Source organism: Equus quagga, chromosome 7 (assembly GCF_021613505.1).
Source record: "Equus quagga isolate Etosha38 chromosome 7, UCLA_HA_Equagga_1.0, whole genome shotgun sequence".
In the NCBI taxonomy this organism is placed as follows: Eukaryota; Metazoa; Chordata; class Mammalia; order Perissodactyla; family Equidae; genus Equus; species Equus quagga.
The window spans coordinates 113,406,432-113,431,035 of NC_060273.1; the positions used below are offsets into that span (position 1 = coordinate 113,406,432).

The 24,604-nt window shown below is 38.2% G+C and overlaps 1 protein-coding gene across 1 annotated transcript; it reads left to right on the forward strand.

Annotated features, from left to right (window-relative positions):
* Positions 1-4,913: 4,913 nt before the first annotated feature.
* RIOK2 (RIO kinase 2) lies at positions 4,914-23,962 on the forward strand. Its single transcript, XM_046668066.1, has 10 exons — positions 4,914-5,062; positions 8,389-8,527; positions 9,270-9,386; positions 11,323-11,498; positions 14,031-14,119; positions 16,269-16,460; positions 17,162-17,254; positions 18,028-18,552; positions 20,072-20,168; positions 23,677-23,962. Exons 1-10 carry the CDS (start codon positions 4,997-4,999, stop codon positions 23,839-23,841), a joined length of 1,659 nt encoding a protein of 552 aa, XP_046524022.1. The 5' UTR covers positions 4,914-4,996; the 3' UTR covers positions 23,842-23,962.
* Positions 23,963-24,604: the final 642 nt, after the last annotated feature.

The window sequence follows — 24,604 nt, forward strand, 5'->3', positions numbered from 1 at the left end:
GTTGAACTGTGACACAGTAGCAAAGGAGGCCTCAGTTGATTCTAGGGAGTTCTAAAGATAGGATGATCCTTCAGAGTTATGCTGAGTTTGGGCAAAGAGGTTGAGCCATTAGACGTTCATGTCCAGTCATTGGATCTGGGCAAACCCAGAAAGGAAGTGTGACCTTGAGTGAGGTGGCTACATTCAGTCTATGCAATCCAAGTGGAGGCTGACAGCCGAGTACTTTCTGCGGGCAGCACTCCCAGTATCTGGAGGAGTAAGGCCTTCATTCTGAAGGGGAATGGCTGGGTGGTACATCACAGTGTCCACCACAGTCCAATCTTTGTGCTGCTTGGAGCCACTTCTTTGTTTAAGGTCTGGAAGCAGCTCCTTCAGGATTCCAGTGAGCCTCTCTTCCTGGGGGAATCTTAGAAGAGGAAGGAAATGGGGAAAACCCCATCATTGCAGCTAGTCTTGGGCTATAAGTGATATTCATCATTACCCTTCATTTACTATCCATTCTGGATTCCTCTCACCCTTAGCTGGCACAAATGCTAATCTCCATGACTTATCTGATGACGGTGTAATTCAGATCCTCATCCCAAGGTCTGTATGCCCTCTTATGTCATGTCTCCTTGAAACAAGTGGTCTGAAGAGCAGGTAGCAGCCACAGTTCATTGCTCAATTGAACTCTGGTTGTGACCCTTGGTGGAAATATTTCCTTTGAAAACCAAAATTTCCAAACTCTCAGAGCCCAGAGTTACTGAGACAGAAATTTCATAAGTGGATTATTGAGAACGACAGCAGGTGGAGCGAATACTATTTCCACCCCTTGATTCTTCGACCCATGTATTCTACCTGTTCGGGACCATATATAAGTTATTGATCTCTCAGAGGATTGCCACCCAAAATCACAGGATATTACCTCTGAGCTGACACTTCAGCCGTGCCTCCAACAGCTGTTCCTTCAATAGACTTTCCCATCATTCTATCAATCCAGCAGTTTCTGAATGGTGTGGTATGTGATATGAGCGGGGATCCCACAGTCATCCGCATACTGCTATATCTCCTCTGCAGTAAAGTACAATCCTGTGCTGTTAGAGCAAACATTCTGTAAGCCTTATAATCCTGGTGCAAGCTGAGACCTTGCAGCTAAGAAAGGCAAATCCATGCCCACATCTATTACTATCATATATATCTCTGGCTCTGGCCCTTTTATGGTAGAAGGGGCCCAATGTAGTCAATTTGACAGCAAGTGACTAATTAATCTCTTCAAGTGATGGTATCATACTGGCAACTCAGTCAGCATTGGTGTCTACTGGAGGCCAACTAAGTGTTCAGGAAGCTCGTTTAGCCCTGGAATTTGGAGCCCACGTTGTCAGGCCCATTCATGGCCTCCTCCCTCCCTGCTACTATCACTAATTCATTTGTGTACCAATTGTGGCTTCATTAGGGTGGCAGGTTGCAATGACAAAGGCTGGCTTTTGCCAACTGACAAGGTTTTAGTCTACCCAGTTGTTTAGTGCCTTTTCTGTGTTAGATACTTTCTGGTGGGTATTAATATGCAATCCAAAGATCCTCACACTTCTTATCCACTCCCATATCCATTCTCATACCTCTATCTCAGAATTCCTTGTCCCTAATATAACCATTTTTCTCCTTCCAGGCCCTGGAGCAACCACCCAAGCTATTCATCCCTGCCCCTGAATCCATGTATATTCTAACCTTGGGCTATTTCTCCTGCTGCACAAAGTGGAGGACCAGGTGCACCTCCCAAGGCTCTGCCCATTGGAAGGATATTCTCTGATCACTTCTCTTTCAAGGCCACCCAAGTGGGGGAAGGGTTCAACCACAATACCAAACTGACTCATCATGAACCAAATGTGGGCTTTTTTTCCTTTGCTAGCTGATCATAAGAGATCAACCACGGTAGTACGAGCTGAAGAAGAGGCATCTGGACAGTAGTAGTGAATGACATGGAGTCCAGGGTACCTACTCACGCAGCTTGTTTGTACCCTCTGTTTCTGCTTGTGTTCAGTCCCGAATGCACCACTTGCACATTATGATGGATTGTTGCTAAACTTGTCCAACCTTATAACATGGTTGATCTGATGGAAACCAGTCCACAAAAGACAGTTGTGGCTACAGTACCACTTGGTACCTCAGTGCCTGGTTCTTCATCTCTCTCAGGGATCTGCACCATGCCAGGAGCTGTTTTTCAAAAAGGTGTATCATTTTCTGCTGCATATTCTGCCATGCTCCAGAACTCCACAAGTCTGCATTGTGAGTCTTTCATCGGAACTTGCCATAAACTCCACATATCCTTATAGTCCATATCATGTCTTTTCCCACCACTGATATCTCTAATACTCAAATGTATGGCATTATATGCTATGTACAGTAAAGTCAACTACAATTTTTCCGAGTTTTAGCTGGTATCATATCTTAAACACAAATATATCATTTTTCTTTTTCTTGACTCTAAACTTTTTTATTCAATCTCTTTGTTCAAATTTTTCCATAATTCATCTAATTTATGGGCTAGTGGAGGAGGTTAAAAAGAGGATAGAATCATTAAAGAAAAAGGGCTACAGAAGATTAGAAGAGGGAGAATTTACTTTCCTTTGGGATTGTGATAGGTTGAATAATGTCCCCACCCCCCCCCCCCCCCCCCCGCAAAATATATCCATGTTATAATCCTTAGAACCTATGAATTTACTCTCTAAGGCAAAAGAAAAAAGAAAAAGACTTTGCAGATGTGATCAAGGATCTGGATGAGCCCCAAATGCAATCACATATATTTTTATAAGATAGAGACAGAGGGAGAAACAGACAGAAGTGAGAAAGTCAATGTGACCATGGAGGCAGAGACTGGAGTGACACAACCACAAGTCAAGAAATGCCAGCAGTCACCAAATGCTGGCAGAAGCTGGAAGAGGCAAGAAACAGAATGTCCCTTAGAGCCTCCAGAGGGAGCATGGCCCAGAACTGTGAAAGAACAAATTTCTATTGTTTGAAGCCAGCAAGTTTGTGGTAATTCGTTACAGCAGCCCTAGGAAACCAATACAGGGATAATAAAGGCAAGCTTATGGGGTGCATAGAATTTGAAAAATGGTAAGTTGGATTTACATATATGGTGATTGGAAAGAAGAAAAATGAAAAGGCAAGGTGAGCATTACAGATAGAGGGAAAAGGCAGTGAGGCAGGTAATCAAGGGAGTTGTACGAGCAAAAAACAAAGTAGTTCAATCATCCAAGATTATACACTACTTGAGAACAAGTAATAATACCGATTGTTGAAGATCTTGAATGCCAGCCTAAGAAGTTTGAACTTTAATCTGCAGACAGGCAAGATCCTCTGCAGCTTGTGAGGACAAGCTGTGTGTGTGTGTGAAGGGAGTGAGGGTTTGGGAGGAGGAAATAATAATATGATAAATCTTTTGTGTAACTCTGTCATACTATTCTCTAATTTTTTATTTATCTCCTTCTACCACAAGGCTTAAGGTTTGGGATTGAGTTTCCCCAGGACCAAGTAAAAATTCTGGCATGTATGTTTGATAAAAAGTAAATGAGTGAATGAAGAATATTGTGCACGTTTTGTTTTAACCATTATTAAGCATAGTATAACAGAGTAGAACAGAATATTGAACAATATTTGAATCACTTTTCGAGGGTCTGATAGATGATTTTATTAATATATATATTAATATTGAAGTATAAGAGATTTGGGCTCAGTGTGATTAACCCCAGGGAATACGCCAGAACCAAGACAGCAATTCTAGCCAAATCCAATCAATTAGTGGTGGTTGTCTGGAGGAGAGTTGAGAAGTAAAGCAAGGTTTGTGCCATAACAGATTAGCAATGCCTGCTACAGAATTGGGTTAGGAGTAGACACCCAAATGACTGTTTCCCACGCCATTCTTGCTCCAGAAGTTAGTCATTTGGTTTCTTGAAAAACTTTTCATTTTTATGTCTTCTTATGAGAAGTACAGAAAGAAAATTTTCATTTCAATGGAAGTTCCATTAGTTGAGCATGGTTAATCAAAGATTACTGCATTCAAGTGAAAAAGAAGCCAAAGGTCGTAGTGTAAAGGGGATAGGGGGTTCTGCTTTCTGTATTCTGTGATTTCAGAGAACTAGGTATTCTGGCTGGAAAGACAGGGCAGATTTAACTGCCTGCCTTCGAACTCCAGTGCATATTTTATGAAAGGGTTAGCTCCGTGTTTGAACAGAGTTTCAGGGCCATTGTGGCTAGCTCTCCTAAAGCCCTTATCGTGCTTCGGCTCTCCATATCCAACCCGCGTATGTCCGCTCCGAACCACCAAAACGCTCACTTTCTTGGGAAAAGCACAGAAGAACGCAACAGCTCCACTCTCCACACATCACCCTAAACCCCACCCCCACGAAGCGCAGGCGCACTCCGGAGTCTCGAGTACAACCTTAAAGCCGTACTGAGCAGGCGCGGGAGAGTTGCCATTAACCACGCCTTCCCCCCTCCGGAGCAGGCGCAGTTAGGAGAGGGACTGCTTGTGTGACTACAGTTGTTTTTGTCTTTAACGACTGTGATTGTCGGGAGTCGCGCTCAGGTTCACTTTCCCCCTCTCTTGTTGGAGTTCATATTGCCTAAAGTAGGAGTTGCTGTTTGGGGTTAAAACTTGATCAAAGTTATCACTTCTCAGAGGCGGGTCGCGTCGTTTAAGCAGCCAGTCTTGACAGATACGAAAAATTCAATGACATGTTGTAGCGAATGCTTAGAGTCCGCCAACTCAGTCACACGACAAAATCACTTTACAAAAAAATACTCTGCTTTTTTCTATACTATACGCTTCATAAAACTCACAAGATATTTTATTTTCCCATGGCAGTGAGAATAGCACTTCTGCTTACAAGGACCTGCAGTCAGGAGCCGCGCATGCGCGAGCCACCAGCGCTTGTGGGACACGTGAGAGGCTGGGCCGGGACCTGATCTGCGCTCTGGGTGGTGGTGGAGGAGCTTCTGGGCTCCGGGCGCGGCCGCCATGGGGAAGGTGAACGTGGCCAAGTTGCGTTACATGAGTCGGGATGACTTCAGGGTCCTGACCGCGGTGAGTACTTCGTCGCCCCCCCTGTCCTCTGTCCTTTCCCACCGCGCGTCCTCTTCCTGTTTCTCCACGTTTGCCGGGAGCCGAGCGCGCTCTGGGCCCCGAGCGCGGCCGCCCGAGCCTGGAAGGAGGGGAGCACATGGAGAGTGGGGTTTTTCAGAAGCCTTTGTTCGGAAGCTGTCATCTTCCCCCAGACACAGCAAAGGCCCCTCTTCTAATCATTTCCTCCCCTTGTGCCCCCGCTCCTTGTGCTCCAGAGCGCCGCTCGCATCTCTGCGGCCTGGGCAGCGTCGCAGACCGGGCTCCGAGCCGCTGAGAGGGCGGAGGCTCCCGAGGAGCGTTGGTGGCCTTGAGTTCCCCACTCACAGACCCAGTCACACAGCATTCCTGCAGTTTCATTCAATCCACACCTTGTCGGGGGTTAGTAGCCGTTTTAGGGACTTGAGCAGGGTACAAGACAGACAAGGCGGGGGAGACATTACCATCAAGTAAACGAGTAAATAAAGAAGATGATGATATCAGGCAGTAAGTACTGTGAAGATGATAAAGAGGAAGAGAAGCGGATAACGAACTAGAAACGATGTGCATGATGGGGGCGGGGGCATGAATGCTATCTTTAAATTATGTAGTCGGAGAAGATGGCCAGAGTACAAGGATCTTGTCTGTTTACTGTTATAACGAAAATGTTGAGGCCTATTTTAAAGGTTCCTGGCACTTGATAGGCACTGAATACATATTTGCTAAGTAAAAGACAGAATAGGGGGAGAATAATAGGAGGTAAATGAGAAGGAGCCTGCCCACTGAAGTCCTTGGAAAGAGTTGGAGGCAGAGGAAACAGCAGTAGTAAGTGCAAAGGCCCTGAGACAGGAACAGTTTTTGAAAGAACAGCGTGGCTGGAATACAGTGAGCAAGAAACCAAATGGTTGGAGATGTAACTGGAAAAGGTGAGAACCAGGTCATGTGCCGTACATCCTTGCAGGCTTGGTAAAGAGTTTGAAATGTATTCTAAACACAGGGGAGCCACTGAGTGTTTTTAAGCAGGGAAGTGACAGAAACTGACTTTATGGTCGTAGTCTTATGGCACAAAGATCAACACACAGATTAAGCATTTGTAGAATAAAACTATAAATTGATTTAGGAGCTATTATGTTTTCCTTAAATAGGCAGTACTTAAGGATTAACCTATCAACTGCAAATTCAGCATGAAATTTGGAAGACACTTTTTCTTTCTCCTCTGATTCAGTTCAGCTAGACTTTCTCGAAATACCTACTGTTACTTCTGAAAGATATCTTTCTTCTCTGCTTCCTCGGCACATTCACTCATCCCTTGATGCCTTTGACAGAAGTAGGGAAGCCAAGAGAAAGAATGTTAGAGGCTGGGAGAGACAGAACAAAGCATGGAAGATGAGTTAAGTTGAAAGTGTGAGGTTTGGGTTGGGACATCAAAAAGATGCCAAAGTTATCTTCCAAACCTTTGTCTCTGAAATATTTAAGTTCTTTTTTGAAACTTACCAAGGAATGACCTACTCATTAAAAAGAGTGTTTCCATCTCAGTTGAGTCTGCCCAGCCTTGGTATCGATGGGCACCTCTCCCTGACCCCTTCTTCCCTTTCCTTCTCTGATGCCTCCCAGATCAATAATCATGCTTTGACCGGCTGCCCTTACCTTTCAGTATGAAGTTCCCCCCAAATTCTGTCTGTCAGCCCTCCTTTTTCTTCCATTACTTCTTGCTTGATGATCACATCCACTTCATGGCTTCATCTCTTCCCTCTATCGCATAGCTGACAATTTTTTCTTTCTAATTGTGACTTCATTCCTGAGTATAGATCTGCCTTTCCAGTTTTCCTTAAATGTCTTCATTTGAAGGACCTTCCATCACCTCAGACTCAGTGTGCTCAAGTCGAATTCCCTCGCTCCTTTCCCAAACTCCATTAAGATAATATATGTAATAGAACATATATAATATATATAAAATATATATATAATAGAATAATTATTGTGTATTATTATATATATTATTATTTTAAAACCTGCTCTTCGTCTTCACTTCAGCTTTGACTCTTCACTCTCTCTGCCCTCCCATATCACTGCCAGTCCCTCCCATACTGTTTTCTAAAGATCTTTAATTTCTTCCTCCCGTTACCACCACCTCTTCCCTCTTCTGGTTTCCGTTTCTTCTGGCCTGAACTGTCATCTGCCTCCCCCCTACGTCACCTCCAGTTTTTGCCTTCTCTAAACCACTTTGCGTATTCCTGCGAGATTAATGTCCTTAAAACAACCTGTGTTCATATAGCCCCCTTGCCTAAACATCTTCAAGGGTTTTGTACTGTCCTCAGTATAAAATTTAAAACTCATTGGTCTGTATTTCAAGGCCTTCCATATCTTACTCAGAAGCGTTTTCGAGCCTTCTTTTCACGAACTCTGTATGCCATCCCATCTGAGCTACCACTGTACTAGCTGCTCATGTGCTCTGTACTTTCTTACATATGTGCCATGCCCAAATCTTTTCTGGTCTTTCCCTGATCCCTTGTCTACTTTTTCTATATTCCTCTATCTCTCAGTCAGTCCGAAGTGCCACTCCTTCATTAAAACTGATCCCTCAGCTAGAAGTATTCTTGTTTTGCCCTGAGCCACCTATTTTTTTAGCACCTATTTCTTTTTTTTCTTTTTCCTGTGAGGAAGATTGGCCCTGAGCTAACATCTGTTGCCAGTCTTCCTCTATTTTACGTGGGATTTCATGGCTTGACAGGCAGTGCTAGGTCCATGCCCAGAATCTGAACCTGCGAGCTGCTGAAGCAGACTGCACAAACTTAACCACTACACCACCAGGCCAGCCCCTATCATTTCTTATCTTCTACTAGAATTAGATGTGTACATTCTCATTTCCACAATAAGACAGTAAATTCTCCAGAGGTAGAGAGTATTTTTACTTTTTTTTTAAGTCTCCACAATGCCAACATATAGTACTTTGTCAGTAAATACCTTGTAATAAATACCTAGAGTATCTGTTTTTTAAAGACAAATATTTAGTAGATGTCAATAAATATTTTCGTATGTACCACGTGTCAGTAACTATGTTAAGCACTCACAAGTCTCACCCTTTGAAGTGCATGTAGTTTAGTAGAGAGACAGAATATGAGTATCAAATGTGATTACATATCAAATTGTCAGTAAAAGTATGTCCAGAGAAGGTAGTAATTATGTCTTAGAATCGGTTGGGCAACTATGTGGTCAGCAAAGTGTGAAGGAGAAGGTAATTTCTTAGCAGGGTCTTGATAGACCACAGCTGTGTGTTGATTGTGATTACATAATGATGCCTTTGATTGCAGGTTGAGATGGGCATGAAGAACCATGAGATAGTGCCCTGCAGTTTGGTTGCGTCCATAGCCAGCCTTAAACATGGTGGCTGCAATAAAGTGTTAAGAGAATTAGTGAAACATAAGCTCATAGCTTGGGAGCGTACCAAAAGTAAGTATTTGTGGTATCATTGGTGGGTTTTGATGCAACTGGCAGCCCCCAGAGTCAATTTTCCAGAAGGCAGGAAGTGGAAGTTGCCCGACCAGGAAAGTTCTAGACCTGGAACTGACACAGCAGAGCAGTCACAGAGCCAACGCAGATCACAGAGGTGGGGCAGTGTCCCCCCTCTGCAGAGGGGATTAGCAAGCTCTAACCGCAGAAGAGCAAGTAGGGTAGAGATACCTTTCCTGTGTCTTCGGAAAATACAATCTGCCCCTGGACGCGAGAGCTTTACTTCTCAGGTCACCAGAGGTGAGGGATGAGTTTCTTTTTTTCAACCTATCACAGGTCCATACTTTTATAAAATATCAATAAAAAAGTAATTACTAGAAAAATGAAAAAAACCCTGATAAACAAAATATAGGCAGAAATTCCTTACTATTGGAATAAAGTAACAAAATATAGTTAAAATAACTTGGGCAAATTGATATAAAAATTTTGTAGTTTAGCCACTTCATTTCAGTTTTTCTGTCTTGTCACAAACTGGTAACAAACATTTATAGACTGGTATTAGTCAGTGGGGTCACACCTCGAGTAACATGCTCTAGGGAAGAAATACAAATTAGAGGAAGAAATGTCAGACTTGTAAGACTGGGTAGCTAGTCTTTTTCCATCTAAGACTTCCCATGACTTGAGCTGATGTGGTTTGGTGGTACAATGTAACTAAGGGTTTTTCTCATTCGTTTTTGTCTAGCTGTCCAGGGCTATCGGTTGACAAATGCAGGCTATGATTACCTGGCTTTGAAAACACTTTCTTCTAGACAGGTAGTTGAGTCTGTCGGAAACCAGATGGGTGTTGGCAAAGAATCTGGTAAGTGCTAACAGTACTATTCAACGCATTTTCTTTCTTTTAGTTTATATTTCCCCTTGAGAAAGCATTCATCGTTTAATTTTTCCAACTATACAGTAAATTGAAAAGTTGCTTGGAAGCAATACATGTTATGAAATTGCCATTTAAGTTTAGGAGATAATTGTTTTTTTGTAAGTCTATCACTGAAAATTCAGTATACTGAGAAATTAATTTCCCTCTGATAGCTGAAAGCTTTGGCAAACTTGTTATTTGCTCTTATTTTACATCTGATAAATTTGACATTAGTAATAGTTAAAATGTCTAATACAAAGAAGTATTAGAAAACACTGAATATCTAAAAACCACAAACACATTTTTCCATCACAGCAGTATGATCAAGTCAAGATTAGATATGTATAGAACACAGGAAAAAACATTGTGAAATAGCATTGAGCAAATAATCTTCTATGTGGAAGACAGAAATAAAGAACAGGACATGATTTTCTCTCTGCCGTGCCCTCTGATACTCTGCTTTTATTTTATATAGTTTATCCTATGTAGTTACATTATTTATCTAAACTGAAGAAGTACAATTAAAATTGGAAGTAATAGAATTATTAGGAAGCCTACCCCAGAGGAGGTTGCTGTGGTCCTTCATATGGTTTGTGTGTCTTTTGTATTAATATCCATTAATATGATGTATATTTAATAACTAATGTAGGAGTGCTAAATACACCTCTCTGTGTGTAAAGTGTATAAAATGAGGGAATGAGATGCCTTTTGAAATATGCTCCCTCTTAATTTTTTTATGTCCAATTTTTTTCAATTTAAAAAGAATGGCTATTTTTATTTTCAAGAACTTCATTGCATGCAAAACGATAAATAGTATAAAAGAGAGTACAGTAAAAAGTAAATCTTACTCCTAAGCCAGATGTCAATCTCCTGTTACTACTTCCCAAAGCTATCACTATTTACTGATGTCTTACATATCCTTCTATTCTATGTGAATACAAGTATATAATGTACTGAGGATATATGTATATACATTCACATATTTTTTTAATCACCAGTGAAAGCAAACAGTACTTAGTATTCTACACCTTGATTTTTTTCCCCTTGATGCATCCCTGATACCATTTCATAGGAGCAGATATGTCTTTCTCATAGTTGCAGAGTATTACATTGTATTGATGCTCTGTAATTGATTTTACCAGTCCCAGTTGTTGTGGACATTTAAGTTACTTCCATTCTGTTTCTGTAAGTAGTGATGAGGTGAACATCCTTGTGCAGATGCCTCTGTGGCAGATGTGCAAAAAGAAAATGATAAATGCATTCTTAGAAATTAAATTATTACAGCAAAAATTGTATGCATTTAAAATTTTGATATTACCAAGTTTCCCTCCAAAAAGTTTGCACCAATTTATAATCCCACCAAAGTGAGAGAGAGAGGCTGATTATCAATAGAAATGTAGTGATTAAAATTTCTCATGAATAATTAGAATGTGTTCTCGTGTCAATATTACAAGCAGCAACTTGTTTTGATGGTTGGAATACTGTTTCATTCTGATTATTATCCAACAACTGAGTGTTTTCATTGAGGCCATTGAAGAATTGAACTTCATGTTGTTGGAAAGGAAGATAGTATCAAATCACTTCTCATACGCACAGGACACCAGGGAACAGCTAGATGTTTCCCCACTAAATTGTGTTGAGCATTGCGCACTTTGGGGAGCGATAACCTATATTGCATCCCTAGTTTCTTTTGTAGTAGATATTAATGCATGTCATCCTAACTTTTTGGATTGTAATTAAAATAAAGCATTTTGCTGAATGGTAAGTGTTCCTGGTTATTAGGAAACAAAATTTGATACAAATAAAATCAGACAAAGTTGGAATTGTTTTTCAGTTTTTTGGGAATAAAAGTATAATAATGATCCTTTTAAAATCTGGGCTCTAGATATTTACATTGTTGCAAATGAAGAAGGGCAGCAGTTTGCATTGAAGCTTCACAGACTGGGAAGAACCTCCTTTCGAAATCTGAAGAACAAGCGTGATTACCATAAACACAGGCGTAACATGTCGTGGCTTTATTTATCTCGTCTCTCTGCCATGAAAGAATTTGCCTACATGAAGGTATTTTTAAAATAATTCTACATTTTTTAACCAAATAATACAAGTAGCAGAAAGGCTGTAGTGCCAAGCATCAGTCTGTTGCCCCACATCTCCCTACCCCCAATCCCAATCCTTAGACTTTTAACTCTCGATTATTTCTGTTATTTGTTTTTATGGTGATTTCCTTCTATGTGAAGGTTTTTTAATTGTTATAAATAAAGGCAACATGTATTCTGCAATATTAATAAGATAGAGTAGCCTGAAATAATTTCTGATGTAATTGCTTTACAAATGTGTATGTGTGAATGTTTATTCAATGTATATAACTATACATATGCCTATCTGTAATTGAAAACAGTAGATAATTACCATCTGTAGAAACTTTAGTGTCTCAGATAAGTTGACTCGTATTTTTCTTTCACATAATGGAAGAAATGTCAGTTTATAAATTTGTATTTATATTAGAAACGGTAAAACTGTTTAGTTTTTGACCATTCACCTTCAAAATTGAGTTCAGCATAGATTTGTTAAATATCTTTAATAGGAACCAAATTAACTTCAATAATATTTAAATTGAACAAAAAATAACATTGCGTTTTTATTCTCTCCATAGGATTTATTTGTTATAACTTATCTTCATTTTTTTTTATTTGAATTATTGAAAGTCGCTCCAGTGTATAACCAGTCGTTTCTTGGGAGTTTCAGTGTGGTATTCTTTGAGTAGGTTATTTTAATTCATGTGCTTAACTTTTTAGTGATCATGGGGGAAGAATTCTCGAAGCAGTCCAAATAAGTGATATTGATGCCATGCGTGTTATGTATTTCTTGTCTTATACTGATGGTTTGTATCCTATGATAGTCAGTCAGTAAGAAGGCAGTTTGGTAGGGATTGTTACACATTTTCCCAAAACTGTATCAGGTGTTTTCTCAGGGCATTTATATGAAAGTACAGGAATAGAACCTGGTTGTGCATAAATATGCTCCTTAAATACATTGATATTTTCCTAAGAGAGAATAAGATTGAGCTATAGCTTAAGGGCTAAGCTATGGCACAAGGGCTAGACCACTATGACAGTAGTTAGGGTTATCATATGCTATTGACCTGCCAACGCATGTTCAAAATCACTTACATTGAAAAATATCTTAAAGCCGAGCAAACAGAAATCTTTGGAGAGTGGGAGGTAGTTCAGTTCCTGTCCAAAGAAGATGGGAAGTAGACAGCCTTTTAAAATTAACCCTGTTAGTGAGTATATATTGAGTATCAGCTGTGCATCTACCACTGTATTAAGCACTGGCATAGGGTAGGGTGAAGGGGTGGATACCAGAGGAATGACAATGCAGTCTGTGTCTTAAAGTTGGGAAGATAACACAAGCACACATAAAACAAAGAAGAGTTTAAAAATCAAATTATATGTTGAGTTTAGAGAAATTTCTATAGAGTAGAATGGTTGATGAAGGAGATTTCACCAAGTGAGTGGGAGTAAGTAGAGTCATAAAGTGTGCGTATGATTTGGCTGTGAGAAGAAGACAGTAAGACAGTGTACTTTGCAGAGGAGCCAGTATGGGCAAAGACATGAATCTGGGGGTGAGCCCTGTGTCTGTAGGTGACAGTCACCTCAGTACTTATTGGAGAGAATATTGAGAGAACTAGGAATGGATAAGTGGATTACAGAGTTTTGAAGACTAGGAAAAGTTGTCCAGACTAAAATTAATATTTACGGCCATTGTAGATTTCTTTAAATGGAGCATTGGCATAGCATTTTAGTTTGATATTGTCACACTAATAAAGGGTAATGTGGTGGCAAAAAGCTGGAACTGGTGTTAGAGTACTCAGGTATAAATGACAGTGCCTACTTAGAAATGGTAGCATTCCAAATGGCAGAGGGCATAAATCTAAGATACTTTGAAGGAAGTACTAAGAGGACTTTATAAGCAATAGGGAAGAAAAAGTTAAGCATAGAGAAAAAGATTTATGGATGATCTGAAGTGACATTTGACTCAGGTTACTACAGTGTGTGTATTTGTCACATAATAGATTTATATCATATATTTTAGTTTGAAGAAAAAGCCCAGTGCTCTATAAACCAAAATGCCTAATCTATTGGAATATTTCATTTTCTAATATGGCAGAAGGCAGAGTATTTCTTAAATCACAGTTTATTTCCATTTGAATTTTTTAAGCACACTCCAGTAAATGGTGAAACTTAGAACATAGACGAGGATATATCCTGAGAGACTGTAAGCTTCTTGAAGGCAGAGACTTTCTTACACTCATTTTTATAACCTCAGAACAGTATGTATAACATTTAATAAATATTTAGTAAATGAATGTTTGGTGAAACAAGTGAATTAAACTGGTTTAAAGTTTTGTTTTTGTGTATAGCTCATTCTATGCAGTGCATAAGCCATAATGTAAATAATCATGTATTAACTGTAATTTTGTAAAAGCTTGTATGTTCTTTTTCTGGTTGTGGTCAGGTACATTTACTTTTATTGTTCCCCTAAAAATTAATGACCTTTTCATCAGTTTATACCTGTTTCGCTGTATTTTAGGCATTGTATGAGAGGAAATTTCCAGTTCCAAAGCCAATTGATTATAATCGCCATGCAGTAGTCATGGAACTCATAAATGGCTATCCTCTGTAAGTATTTATTATTCTTGAAACCATGGGTCCTAATAAATAAATGAAGGTTCGGTTTTTAAAAGTAAAAATTTTTTTAATTAAATAGAATATTGCTTCTGAGAGGTTCGAAACTAACATAAAGCAGTAGACTCAAAGGCAAATTGAAAATTCAATTTCATTCTGACATCATGGATTTTGTAATCTCTGTGATTCATTCAGCAAATATTTGTTAGCAGTTTAATACCTGCCATGCACTGTTCTAGGCTCAGCAGTAGACAAAACAAAGTCCCTGCCCTCGTAGAGCTTACATTCTGGTGGAAGGAGATGTGCAATAAATAGCTAAACAAGGAAATAGATATCAGATGGCAGTAAATGCTGTGGATAAAAATAACGCAGGGTAAGGGAGACCAGAAGTACTGAGGTGAGTATAGGAGGCTGCTACTTTATATGGGATAGTCAGGAAAAGTCACATTTATAAGGTGATTTTTTAGCAGAATCCTGAAAGAAGTGAGAGGAAACCATGCAGATATCTAAGGGAACATTCCAGGCAGAGGGAACAGCAAGTGCATAAATCCTGGGATGGGAGCATGCCCACATGTTCAGAAAACAGTGAGGAGGCCAGTGTGGCTGGAGCTGAGTGAAATAGGGGAGAAATTGTAAGTGATCGGAGAGGCAGCAGGGGACCATGTCAGTTAGGGTTTGTAGGCCACTGCAAGGGCTTTTTAATTTTTTTTAATTGAAATATATTTGCCATATAACATTGTGTAAATTTAAGGTGTACAACATGTTGATTGGATACATTTATATATTGTAATGTGATTGCCATTGTAGCAGTAATTAACACAAGGACTTTTTTATTTTGATTGAGATAGGAAGCCATTGGAGGATTTTGAACTAAGAGACATGATCTGACTGATGTTTTAATAGGATCCTTCTGGCTGCTGTATTGAGAATGGACTGAAAGGAGACAAGGACAGAATTAGGGAGGCAAATTAGGAGATTACTGCAATAATCCAGGCAAGAGATGATGATAGTTTAGATCAGAGTGGTAGATGTGAAGATTTTTGAAAAGTGGTCAGATTCTAGATATGTACTACAGGTAGAGCCAACATGATTTGTTTGGAATTGGATATTGATATGAAGGAAGGGGCGAATCAAGGATAATGCCGCAGTTTGGGACCTGAATGACGAATTAATTGGCAGGGTAAAGTTGCCATTTACAGAGAGGAAAGTACCACAGGAAGAGCATTTGGAGTTAGAGGGGCAGAATCAGAGGTTCAGTGTGGGACAAGGTAAGTTTGAGTTGCCTAGGGATTTGGAGAAGAAATCTAGATTGAATTCAGTGTATATATGGTCTTTGAAGACATAAGCCTGGATGAGATCACCAAGAATGATTCTAAATAAGACAAGAGGTCCTAGGATTAACCTTTGAGGAGCTCCAAAATTTAAAAGTCAGGAAGAAGATGAAAAACTAGCAAAAAAAACCTAAGAAAGAGTGATCAGTGTGGAAAGAGGATAGCCTGAAGAGTTGGTGTACCAAGAGTCAAGTGAAGGGAGTGTTTCAAGAAGAGGGAAGAAGTTAACTGACAGACCAGAGAGGATGAAGACCAAGAGTTGACCATTGGTTTTAGCAACGTGGAAGTCACTGGTAGTCTTGACAGGAGCTATTTCATTGGAACAAGGTGGCTGGAAGCCTGTTGAAATGGGTTCATTACAGTGGGAGGAAAAAAATTGGAGAAAGCACACGTAGAGGACTTTGGCTGTAAAGAAGATGAAAGAAAGGATGTAGTGGAAAGGATACAGAAGTGAGGCAGGGTGTGGCTTTTTTTTGGTTAGATTTTTAATGAGATGTTACATCGTATCTATATTCTGATGAGTGTGAAGGGAAAACTAGGGAGACAAGGAGTGGAAATAATATATATTTACACACGCTTTCACTAAAATCGTAAGTGGAAATAATATATATTTACACACGCTTTCACTAAAATCGTAAGTGGAAATAATATATATTTACACACGCTGTCATTAAAATCATAAGTGGAAATAATGTATATTTACACACGCTGTCATTAAAATCGTAAGTGGAAATAATGTATATTTACACACGCTTTCATTAAAATCATAAGTGAGTACAAATAACCTATTTTCATACTTAAAATACTTTCAGATGTCAGATACACCATGTTGAAGATCCTGCATCAGTATATGATGAAGCTATGGAACTAATTGTCAGACTTGCAAATCATGGACTGATTCATGGAGATTTCAATGAATTCAATCTCATTTTGGATAAAGATGACCACATCACCATGATTGATTTTCCACAAATGGTTTCAACTTCTCATCCCAATGCCGAATGGTATATGCTGAAATTGATTCTGGATCTGGATGTGTTTATGTGTGATGCAATCATTTTTTACTTATAATTTTTCAATTTTGTGATACTGTCAGTTGGGTCAATAACTGGTTTAAGGTGGCTGATGTTAATAGTCTAAAAATTTGGTTTTTTATTAAAGGATGTCAAACTACTGTTTTCCCCCTAAGAGAATCGTTCTTATTCCTCATTTTTAGAGGGGGAAAAAATACTCTTTGATCCAATTTTTGAAACCTATTCATTAAGCTTATTCTGTGTATTAGAAATCTGAAGAAGCTGCTTGCTTTTATAAACCATCAAAAGAATTGGAATTACTCTTGTAATCTGACAGGCTTTCAAAAGTTGAACTTTCTTACTCATGGACCCTTTTATTCAAACAAACTTTTAGGTATGGAGGCTCAATTTTTAAAACACATAAAAGCCTGCTCAGAAGTAGGGACACGGAGATGGAAACCCTAGAACCCCATCCTCTCTGCCTTTCCCTTTTTCTCTCGGCTCCACGGTTGCCTCCAAGAGAGTTTGACCAAGCATAGCTCGATAATCCCTGATGGCCTTAATGAGACGTCCTTTTCTCTTTCATATGAGGAGTGTAAGTGTCATAACAAATAATAAGGATGCTGTCATTGGCTAATAAGGAAAAAGATGAGCAACAAAGGCTACATCAAAACTCATTCTTGTTTTTGCAGGTATTTTGACAGAGATGTTAAATGCATTAGAGATTTCTTCATGAAACGTTTCAGCTATGAAAGTGAGCTTTATCCATCCTTTAGTGATGTCAGGTTTGTATTCTGCCTTGCCTAAAATGATAGAACTCTGTTTAAATACCTAATTTATTTAGATCTAAGTTAACACTTCCATCTAAAAAGTTTCCAAATAGTGACCTTTGACACATTATTATAATTGCTAAGTATCATTGCTGCGTAGTATATGAATGAAACTTAAAAGCCAGAAAGTATCTGCCTTTTATCCATTATGGCAAAGTTACTGAATTTGGGGGAAGAATATACCTAATTTCTTACAAATTCAAGAACTTTTATTCAATATAGGATGCTATGTGAATAACCCATTTGTAAGAAATCAAGCCAAATGTTTATCAGAGTTTGTGTTTTTCCTTTATTCAGAACAAGAGCCATCTTTGATTGATTTATGGAACATAACTATATGTACATTCTCAAAGCCAAATTTTCTCATTTGTTTTATATACTTAGTTAAGGTGTTGTTTTCTGATTTGGGATGATTGGCATAACTCAAAAGAAGTCATCTTTGACCTTCTTTATTAAATTTATTAAGTCAATAAATATCAACTGAAGTTTTTTAACCTACAAATACATGTTGCTTTTCACAGTCATCATTTGTGAATGACCACCAGCATATATGTCTTTTAAATTTGTATATTTAAGTAATTTGAGTCTTACATTTTAAGCAAAGAAAAATATTTAAAATGTATAAACTATTAAATTTATTTGAGAATCATAATTTATCAGAATAATAAATATTTATTTGTGTCAGATGGATTCTTTCCTCTCTGAATGCTGGCTTTTTTTTGTGCTAGGAGGGAGGACTGTCTTGATGTAGAGGTTTCTGCCAGCGGCTACACCAAGGAGATGCAGGCAGATGATGAACTGCTTCATCCACTAGGTCCGGATGATAAAAATACTGAAACAGAGGAGAGATCTGAATGCTCATCTTCTGATGAAGAGGTGTCAGAAAAAGCAAAGGTTTGCAGATCAGAAAATGAAAGTGAACGGAACTCGGGAGATGAATTAGTTGACTGCTGTTGCAGATCAGCTGGAGACCTTGAACAAATAAAGGAAGACAATTTGTCAGAGGGCAGTGCTGATGCACACAATTTTGAAATGACTGAACTCAGTCAAGCTTTAGAAGAAATAAAAGGGCAGGTTGTTGAAAACAATTCTGTAACTGAGTTTTCTGGGGAGACAAACAGAACTGAAAATGACACCAGGCAAGACAGTAAGACAGGTCGCGGAGGAGTGCCCACAGGCTCTGCAGAGGGTGAAGATGAGTGCCCTCTTCTGATTGCCTTGTCGTCGTTGAACAGAGGCTTCAGGCCTTTCAGGTATGGATTTCTCTTGATTGATTTTTGGCTTTAATCGGGAGACCTATACTTTCTTGGATTCTGGTAAATGAATGTTTTTTTTAAAATGATGTGACAGCTGTATTCTGTACCTTTATGTGTAAAATGAAAGCAGATAACCCTTTTGTGGTATTCAGGTTATCCTCTACAATTGACCTGATCCTAGACAGCCTATTGATTCAGTTTTAAGCAGTTCTGCCTTAAAATACAAACTGATTACTTTTAAAGAATTAATACAGATCTCTTGATAAATTGATCAGGTTTTAGGTGGATGAATTGTTTGTATATTTTCTTAATTGTACATCTGATGTATGTTTGATTGTGTATAGTCTGGTAAACATGCAGTAAATATGCTCTCTTCATGAAATATCTACTTAAAGTGAATTTTCCCCGGTACTTAGAACCTTCTGTCCTTATTTGTTCATGCACAGTTAAAATTATATAGTGTTATGCTCTTATTTTTCTTTTAAGAATTTTTTTTCTTGCAAATATTAATGAACCAGCCTCAACTTAGATTAGCCAAAGATCTAAAATTTAATTTTTAGATTTTGGATTGTTTATCCAGAATCAAACAACTATGGTTTAATGAAATAATAGTTTTATTTGTTTTGAAATAGTAATATGGCAGTTAAAGCAAATCAACAGTACATTATCAGGCATTTCTCAATACATGTTCAGGCTTACATCCTAAGGCTTCCTTTATCTTTAGAGTTTTATTGTGAAGCAAAACATGAGAATTTTGTTCCTTTTCCATATAACTCTATATTGAGACATAGGGCAACTACCACTTGAATAATAAACCTGTAAAATTAAGGGTGGCAGTGGCTTAGGATTTTGAGTAAGTAATAGAAGAAAATCTACATAGGTTAAATGGTCTTCTAAGCACAGAATTTGTTCTTACTCTGAACACGGGCAAAATTTTTATTATTCAAAGCAGGAACATAAGATAACATGTTGCTAAAAAATATGGATTGTTAGGAATTAATATTGTCTGAGTTTCTTATACATTGTATACGCTAAAACTTTGAGCAATGTGTGAAACAAGTTAGACAGTTTCCATCCTTGCAGTTTTTTCTGCCTTACCAAAGCAGAATTTACAGAGTGTTTTCTCTGTTCCTCTGACAATCTACTTTTGTTTGGGAAGATGACAAGCAAGTATCCCAAGGTTTTAGATTGTAAGAGGCAACTTTCTATATATAGTAAAGTGAAAGTGGAGGAAAGGATTAGTGGAAAAGAGACATGAATTGTGGGGAAGTGATAAATTTTGATGGCCAAAACATTCTACCATTTTGAAATTTTGATAGTGACTATCAGAATGCTGAAAAATGAAAATTGTTGCTATATTGGGCTGAATTACCTTCTCACAAATTTTAAATATAGTGAACTGTCTGAGGTGTTTTATCTCTTTAAGTTTTACTATCGTGTAGGGAATGATATAAATTAGTCAAGCGTAACTAACTAAAAAAAATAGCTAAAAATTGTGATTTTCTTTTAATTTTAGAGATGAAGAAAATATTGAAGATATTAAGCAACATAGAACAAGAACACTGAGCGTTACTTCTGCGGGCAGTGTTGTAAGCTGTTCAACAATTCCACCGGTAACTATTTAGTCACCGTTTTCCAAATATTTATTAGGTCAGTCCTGTGGACAGATTCCTGAGCCAAGGCGCTGTGAGGATTACGTGATGTGCGAGATAGCCTCAACCGTTTGGACCTCATGTTCATAGTATAGAATTAGAACAAGTACAGATTTAGTAGTCTAGGAGAGCGGGTTCACTTCAGCTGGAGTTATCAGAGCTTTTGGGAAAGGGCAGCATGTAAACCGGCTTAAACTTGAAGGATAAAATCATGGAAATTTAGGTCTAGGGGGAACTGTAGATTCTCATATGGTCTAGTCTCTGCATTCTAACAATGAGGAAATTGAGGCCCAGATAGGGTACGTGACGCTCAGTTACCTGGCACTGCAGCTGAAGTGTCAGGATGCATCAGCTTCACTAGTCTTATATTTTATAAGAGAAAAATGGGTAATTTCTAAATTTTCTATCTCGGGTTTTTGTGAGACGTTTAGCAGCCATGTCCAAAAGAATTTCAAAGGGGCATTTTCTGGACCGGATAATAGTAGTCCAGTTCCTGCTGAGGAGTTTTTCTGCCTCTTGGCCTTCTCACCATAATGTAGCACACTTTTAGTAGCTCTGGGACCTTTACTTGATAATAGAAACATTTAGAGCTTGTCAGACTAAAATAAAAGAGTGGAATTCTAGAAATGTATTGGTTTTATGTACTCTTCTGTTGGCCTCATAATTTACCTGGTTTTTTGAACGTATGATTTTAAATCTATGACATCTTTGAAATATCTATTAATTATATTAAAACATAAAATCTACCTTTAAGTATTATATCACCTGTCTTTATTAAGAATTTCTCACACTTTATGATTGCCTGTCCACTCTTAGCTTTGGTATTTTCTATACTTATTGAGATTTATTACCCTTCTTGCCTGGTTTCTCAGATTCAAAATGTAAGTGCTTTTATATCTAATTACAGTGGTGTAAAATTGGCAGTTGCCTATAAAGAAAAGTTAGATTGATAATTCATGCTACCTCCTTAAATTCTCAGTTATGCTCTCTTCTGTATATAAAGATGATGGCTCTCATGTTGTCTTTAGTTTTTGACTTTATGCCATTTCCCTTATAGCTCACAGCATGAACGTACAGTTCATGGGGTCAAGCCTATAGTGAATTGCATCATGAAATACAGATTTGCCTTCTAAGGGGAAAAAAGTTCTCTTTAGCTTAACTTGATTAGCAAAGTTTCCATTACTGGGAACAAATTGATCATCTTAATTCTATATTCTTTTGGAAATCTAGTTACAGTATTTTCATTGAGGTCACTTTCATTTTGTTAGAAGGTCAGGAGAAAACAGTTACCTCCATTAATTTGAGGATTGTTGTTTTGGTGTCTGTGCAAAGGTAAAAGATTTTGTTCTTTGAAATTAAAATTGTAAGATTTGTTTTCCTCAAAAGACTTTTTTAGTTCCCTATTTATTGGCAAGTTATTGCCATTTTTGAACCCTGTTCTTTCTAGTATGTCACAGAATGAAATTGTAATTAAACGTTAAGGTGTATTGCTGTTTAATAAATATGTGGCCACCGTCAGTGACAACAAACAACAAAATTGTGATTTTTGTTAATTTTTTTATTATGCCCTGAAATAATGCACACCTATTTTAATTCACTTCATCATTTAAAAAAATTACTAAATGAGATTTTTCTCCCACTTTTTTTAACACGAGGAAAATTAACCTTGTAGGATTTGTAAATTGTCCAAGATTAGGGGGAGGTACATGCATAGTAATCCATTATCTCCTTGTATATTCTTTGGCTACTTGACATGATTTTCTCTCAGTCTCATCAAAGTAAAGAACCAAAGGACAATTCAGTCAGAATATATAAAAGAAATTGATTTTTTTCTTGGAAGCATTCTGGAGGCCTCCGTCTGAACTCCTCTAGTTTAAACGCACTGCGTGCTCTCTGTTGTCTTCCTGGGACTTTTCATCTCTTATCTCTTGGGTGCCATCTCTTCTTACCTAGTTTACTTCTTTCGTTGGCAGTATAGCTTCCACTAGTTATTTGAGTGAATTGGTGGGGGGGCTTTTTGTTACTAAAAATGTCTGGTTATTCTGTCCTCACATTTGATTGGGAGATTAAGTATCAGAGTTGTGGTTTGGAAATAATTTTCCTTCAGAATTCTGAAGGTATTGCTCCATTGATCTTTGTTGTGGTTGAGAAGATGCTGTTTGGATTCAGGATTCTGGTTCTCCTGCTGGAGTGGGGAGGCTGTGATAGTTGCCTGGCTTCCTGGCATAGGGAAGGGCCCTGGAAGCCTTTCATTCTTGTTTTAAGCTTTCAGCCAATCCTACTGCTTTCAGCTCTGAAACTTCTGAAAGACCAGGTCCTTCTAAGTCTCTAGTCTTTCTGGGTGGGGGGGCTGCATCTCACGGGGTGTCAGCCTCTGCAGGAACTTGAGTTCTGATTCTTCCACTCTTTCCCCCTCTCTTCTCTCACCTCTCCTCCCGGTGAGAATGGTGAGACTAAAGAGGGATAACTTGTTAAAGCCTGTTAATTGAATATGGTCTGCTTAACTACGTAAAATAATCCAAAGTTTGATTTAACTCCTCTGATCCAAAGTCTTATATTACACAATACGATCCAGGAAACAGTGTGTCCAGCAGACGAGTTCTTCTAGCCCCTTTTTACCTCTCAAATCCACTATTCTTTCATTTTTTAACTTGACAGATTTTTAGTAAATGGTTCTTTGTGCCTAGCGTAAAGTGGGGCATATTAAGAAGAGACCCTTGCTTCAACCCTTGCAGTGTTTATCTTTTCCAAGGAGACAAGTTAGATGATACAACGTTATATACGGTTAAATAACAGGCCATATAGTGCTTCAGAGAAAGAAAAGATTATTGCAGACAGAATATTTAGATTTTTTATTCATCTAAGTTATGTGTGACATTGACAGCGTGTGTCTTAAGTGATAAGAAGTAATTTGAATTTATGCTTATTTATTATGAGAAAGCATTCTACATCTCCCAAAAACTGTATGAAGACTTTTCCATGGGTAACCGCTGCCATCAGGCCGTTTCTATACCTGAAGCTATGAAGACACCCTTGGATATATTTTGACTAGTAGTGAGTGCTTTCAAACATGAGCTTCCGCCACAAAGCCATACCTGCTTTTACCTAGAAAGCAGAGGAACAAGCAGTTTTTAGCTTGTGGTTTTTCGGGGCGTTTTTTTTTTTTCAGTTTTCCTGATGGACACTAGGTGGCACTATGGTGACTTGTTATTCAAAGAATTGTGACTATACACTACTTTTTGCTATAATCTGTATTTCTTTTAGGAATTTATTTCTTCTATGTTATAACAATTAGTTTGGTGTTTTATTGTTGTTTCATAGAGCACTATCAGTGTTTGGAATTTTAAAAATTCGTGCTCTTAACAGAAATTTGAAAAATATTAGTAATATAAATCTTTGTTTTATTGAATGTTTACTCCTTATCAAAATGGTCAATTATCAGTGATAATAATTCATTAAATCTTTCCAGGAACTGGTGAAGCAGAAGGTGAAACGTCAATTGACAAAACAGCAAAAGTCAGCTGTCAGACGTCGATTGCAGAAAGGAGAAGCAAATATATTTACCAAGCAGCGGAGGGAAAACATGCAAAATATTAAATCCAGCTTGGAAGCAGCCAGCTTGTGGGGAGAGTAATATATTTAAGATCTTGAATGTTTTTCAAAAAGTTACAGTGATCCCTTTTAAGGCCACTTTAGTCTTCTTCGGACTAAGGCAGATATATAAATAGATAAATAAACCTTTTTTTATCTCTGAATTTGACTCATTCAATGCATGTCTTCTAAAAGATAATTACAGTAATTCTGCTAAAGCACTCCAATTTTTCAGGTAATTTAGATGACTGATAAATCTGCCAAAAGCTATTTTTCAAAATAATTAGGGATATTTAAGTATTTTTTTAAATCTATTACTGCTGCTGTTCTCTACCGAAAACCAGTAGATTGCTTGGTTTCAAATCACAGCTTTTCCACTTACCGGTGGAAACAACCTTAGGCGAGTCGTAGTTCTCTCTCCCTATTTCTCTCCTCCACCTCAGTTTTCTTACTGTTAAAATTGGATTTATAACTACTTTGTAGGGTGGTTTTGAGGATTGCAAGACAGTGCACAGAAAGTGCTTAGAAGAATGCCTCACATTTTGTAAGCATTCAGTAAAGTGTAGCTACTAGAGTGATAACTATAGTGATGTTTATCTTTCTGAAATTCTTCTAACAACTTGGTGGCGTTTTATTTAACCACTGGAAGAATTCCCTGCCATCTGTTTTTTTAGTCTTTAGTCTGGTTTTGTGGTCTGTGTTAAGGGTGGTTTTATTTTCTGCTTCTTAAATGGTAATGTGGTCATGGGAACAGAATCTTGAGATAGTCCCACCAGTTTTTAGTGTTGCCAGTTTTTACACAGGCC

What these genes read in the sequence shown, in the direction of transcription:
- RIOK2 (XM_046668066.1), top strand. Translation starts at nt 4,997, where the DNA reads ATGGGGAAGGTGAACGTGGCCAAGTTGCGTTACATGAGTCGGGATGAC. An exon ending in AGCTTGGGAGCGTACCAAAA is followed by an intron (nt 8,528 to 9,269) that starts GTAAGTATTTGT and finishes GTTTTTGTCTAG; the next exon opens with CTGTCCAGGGCTATCGGTTG. An exon ending in GCTGTTCAACAATTCCACCG is followed by an intron (nt 20,169 to 23,676) that starts GTAACTATTTAG and finishes AAATCTTTCCAG; the next exon opens with GAACTGGTGAAGCAGAAGGT.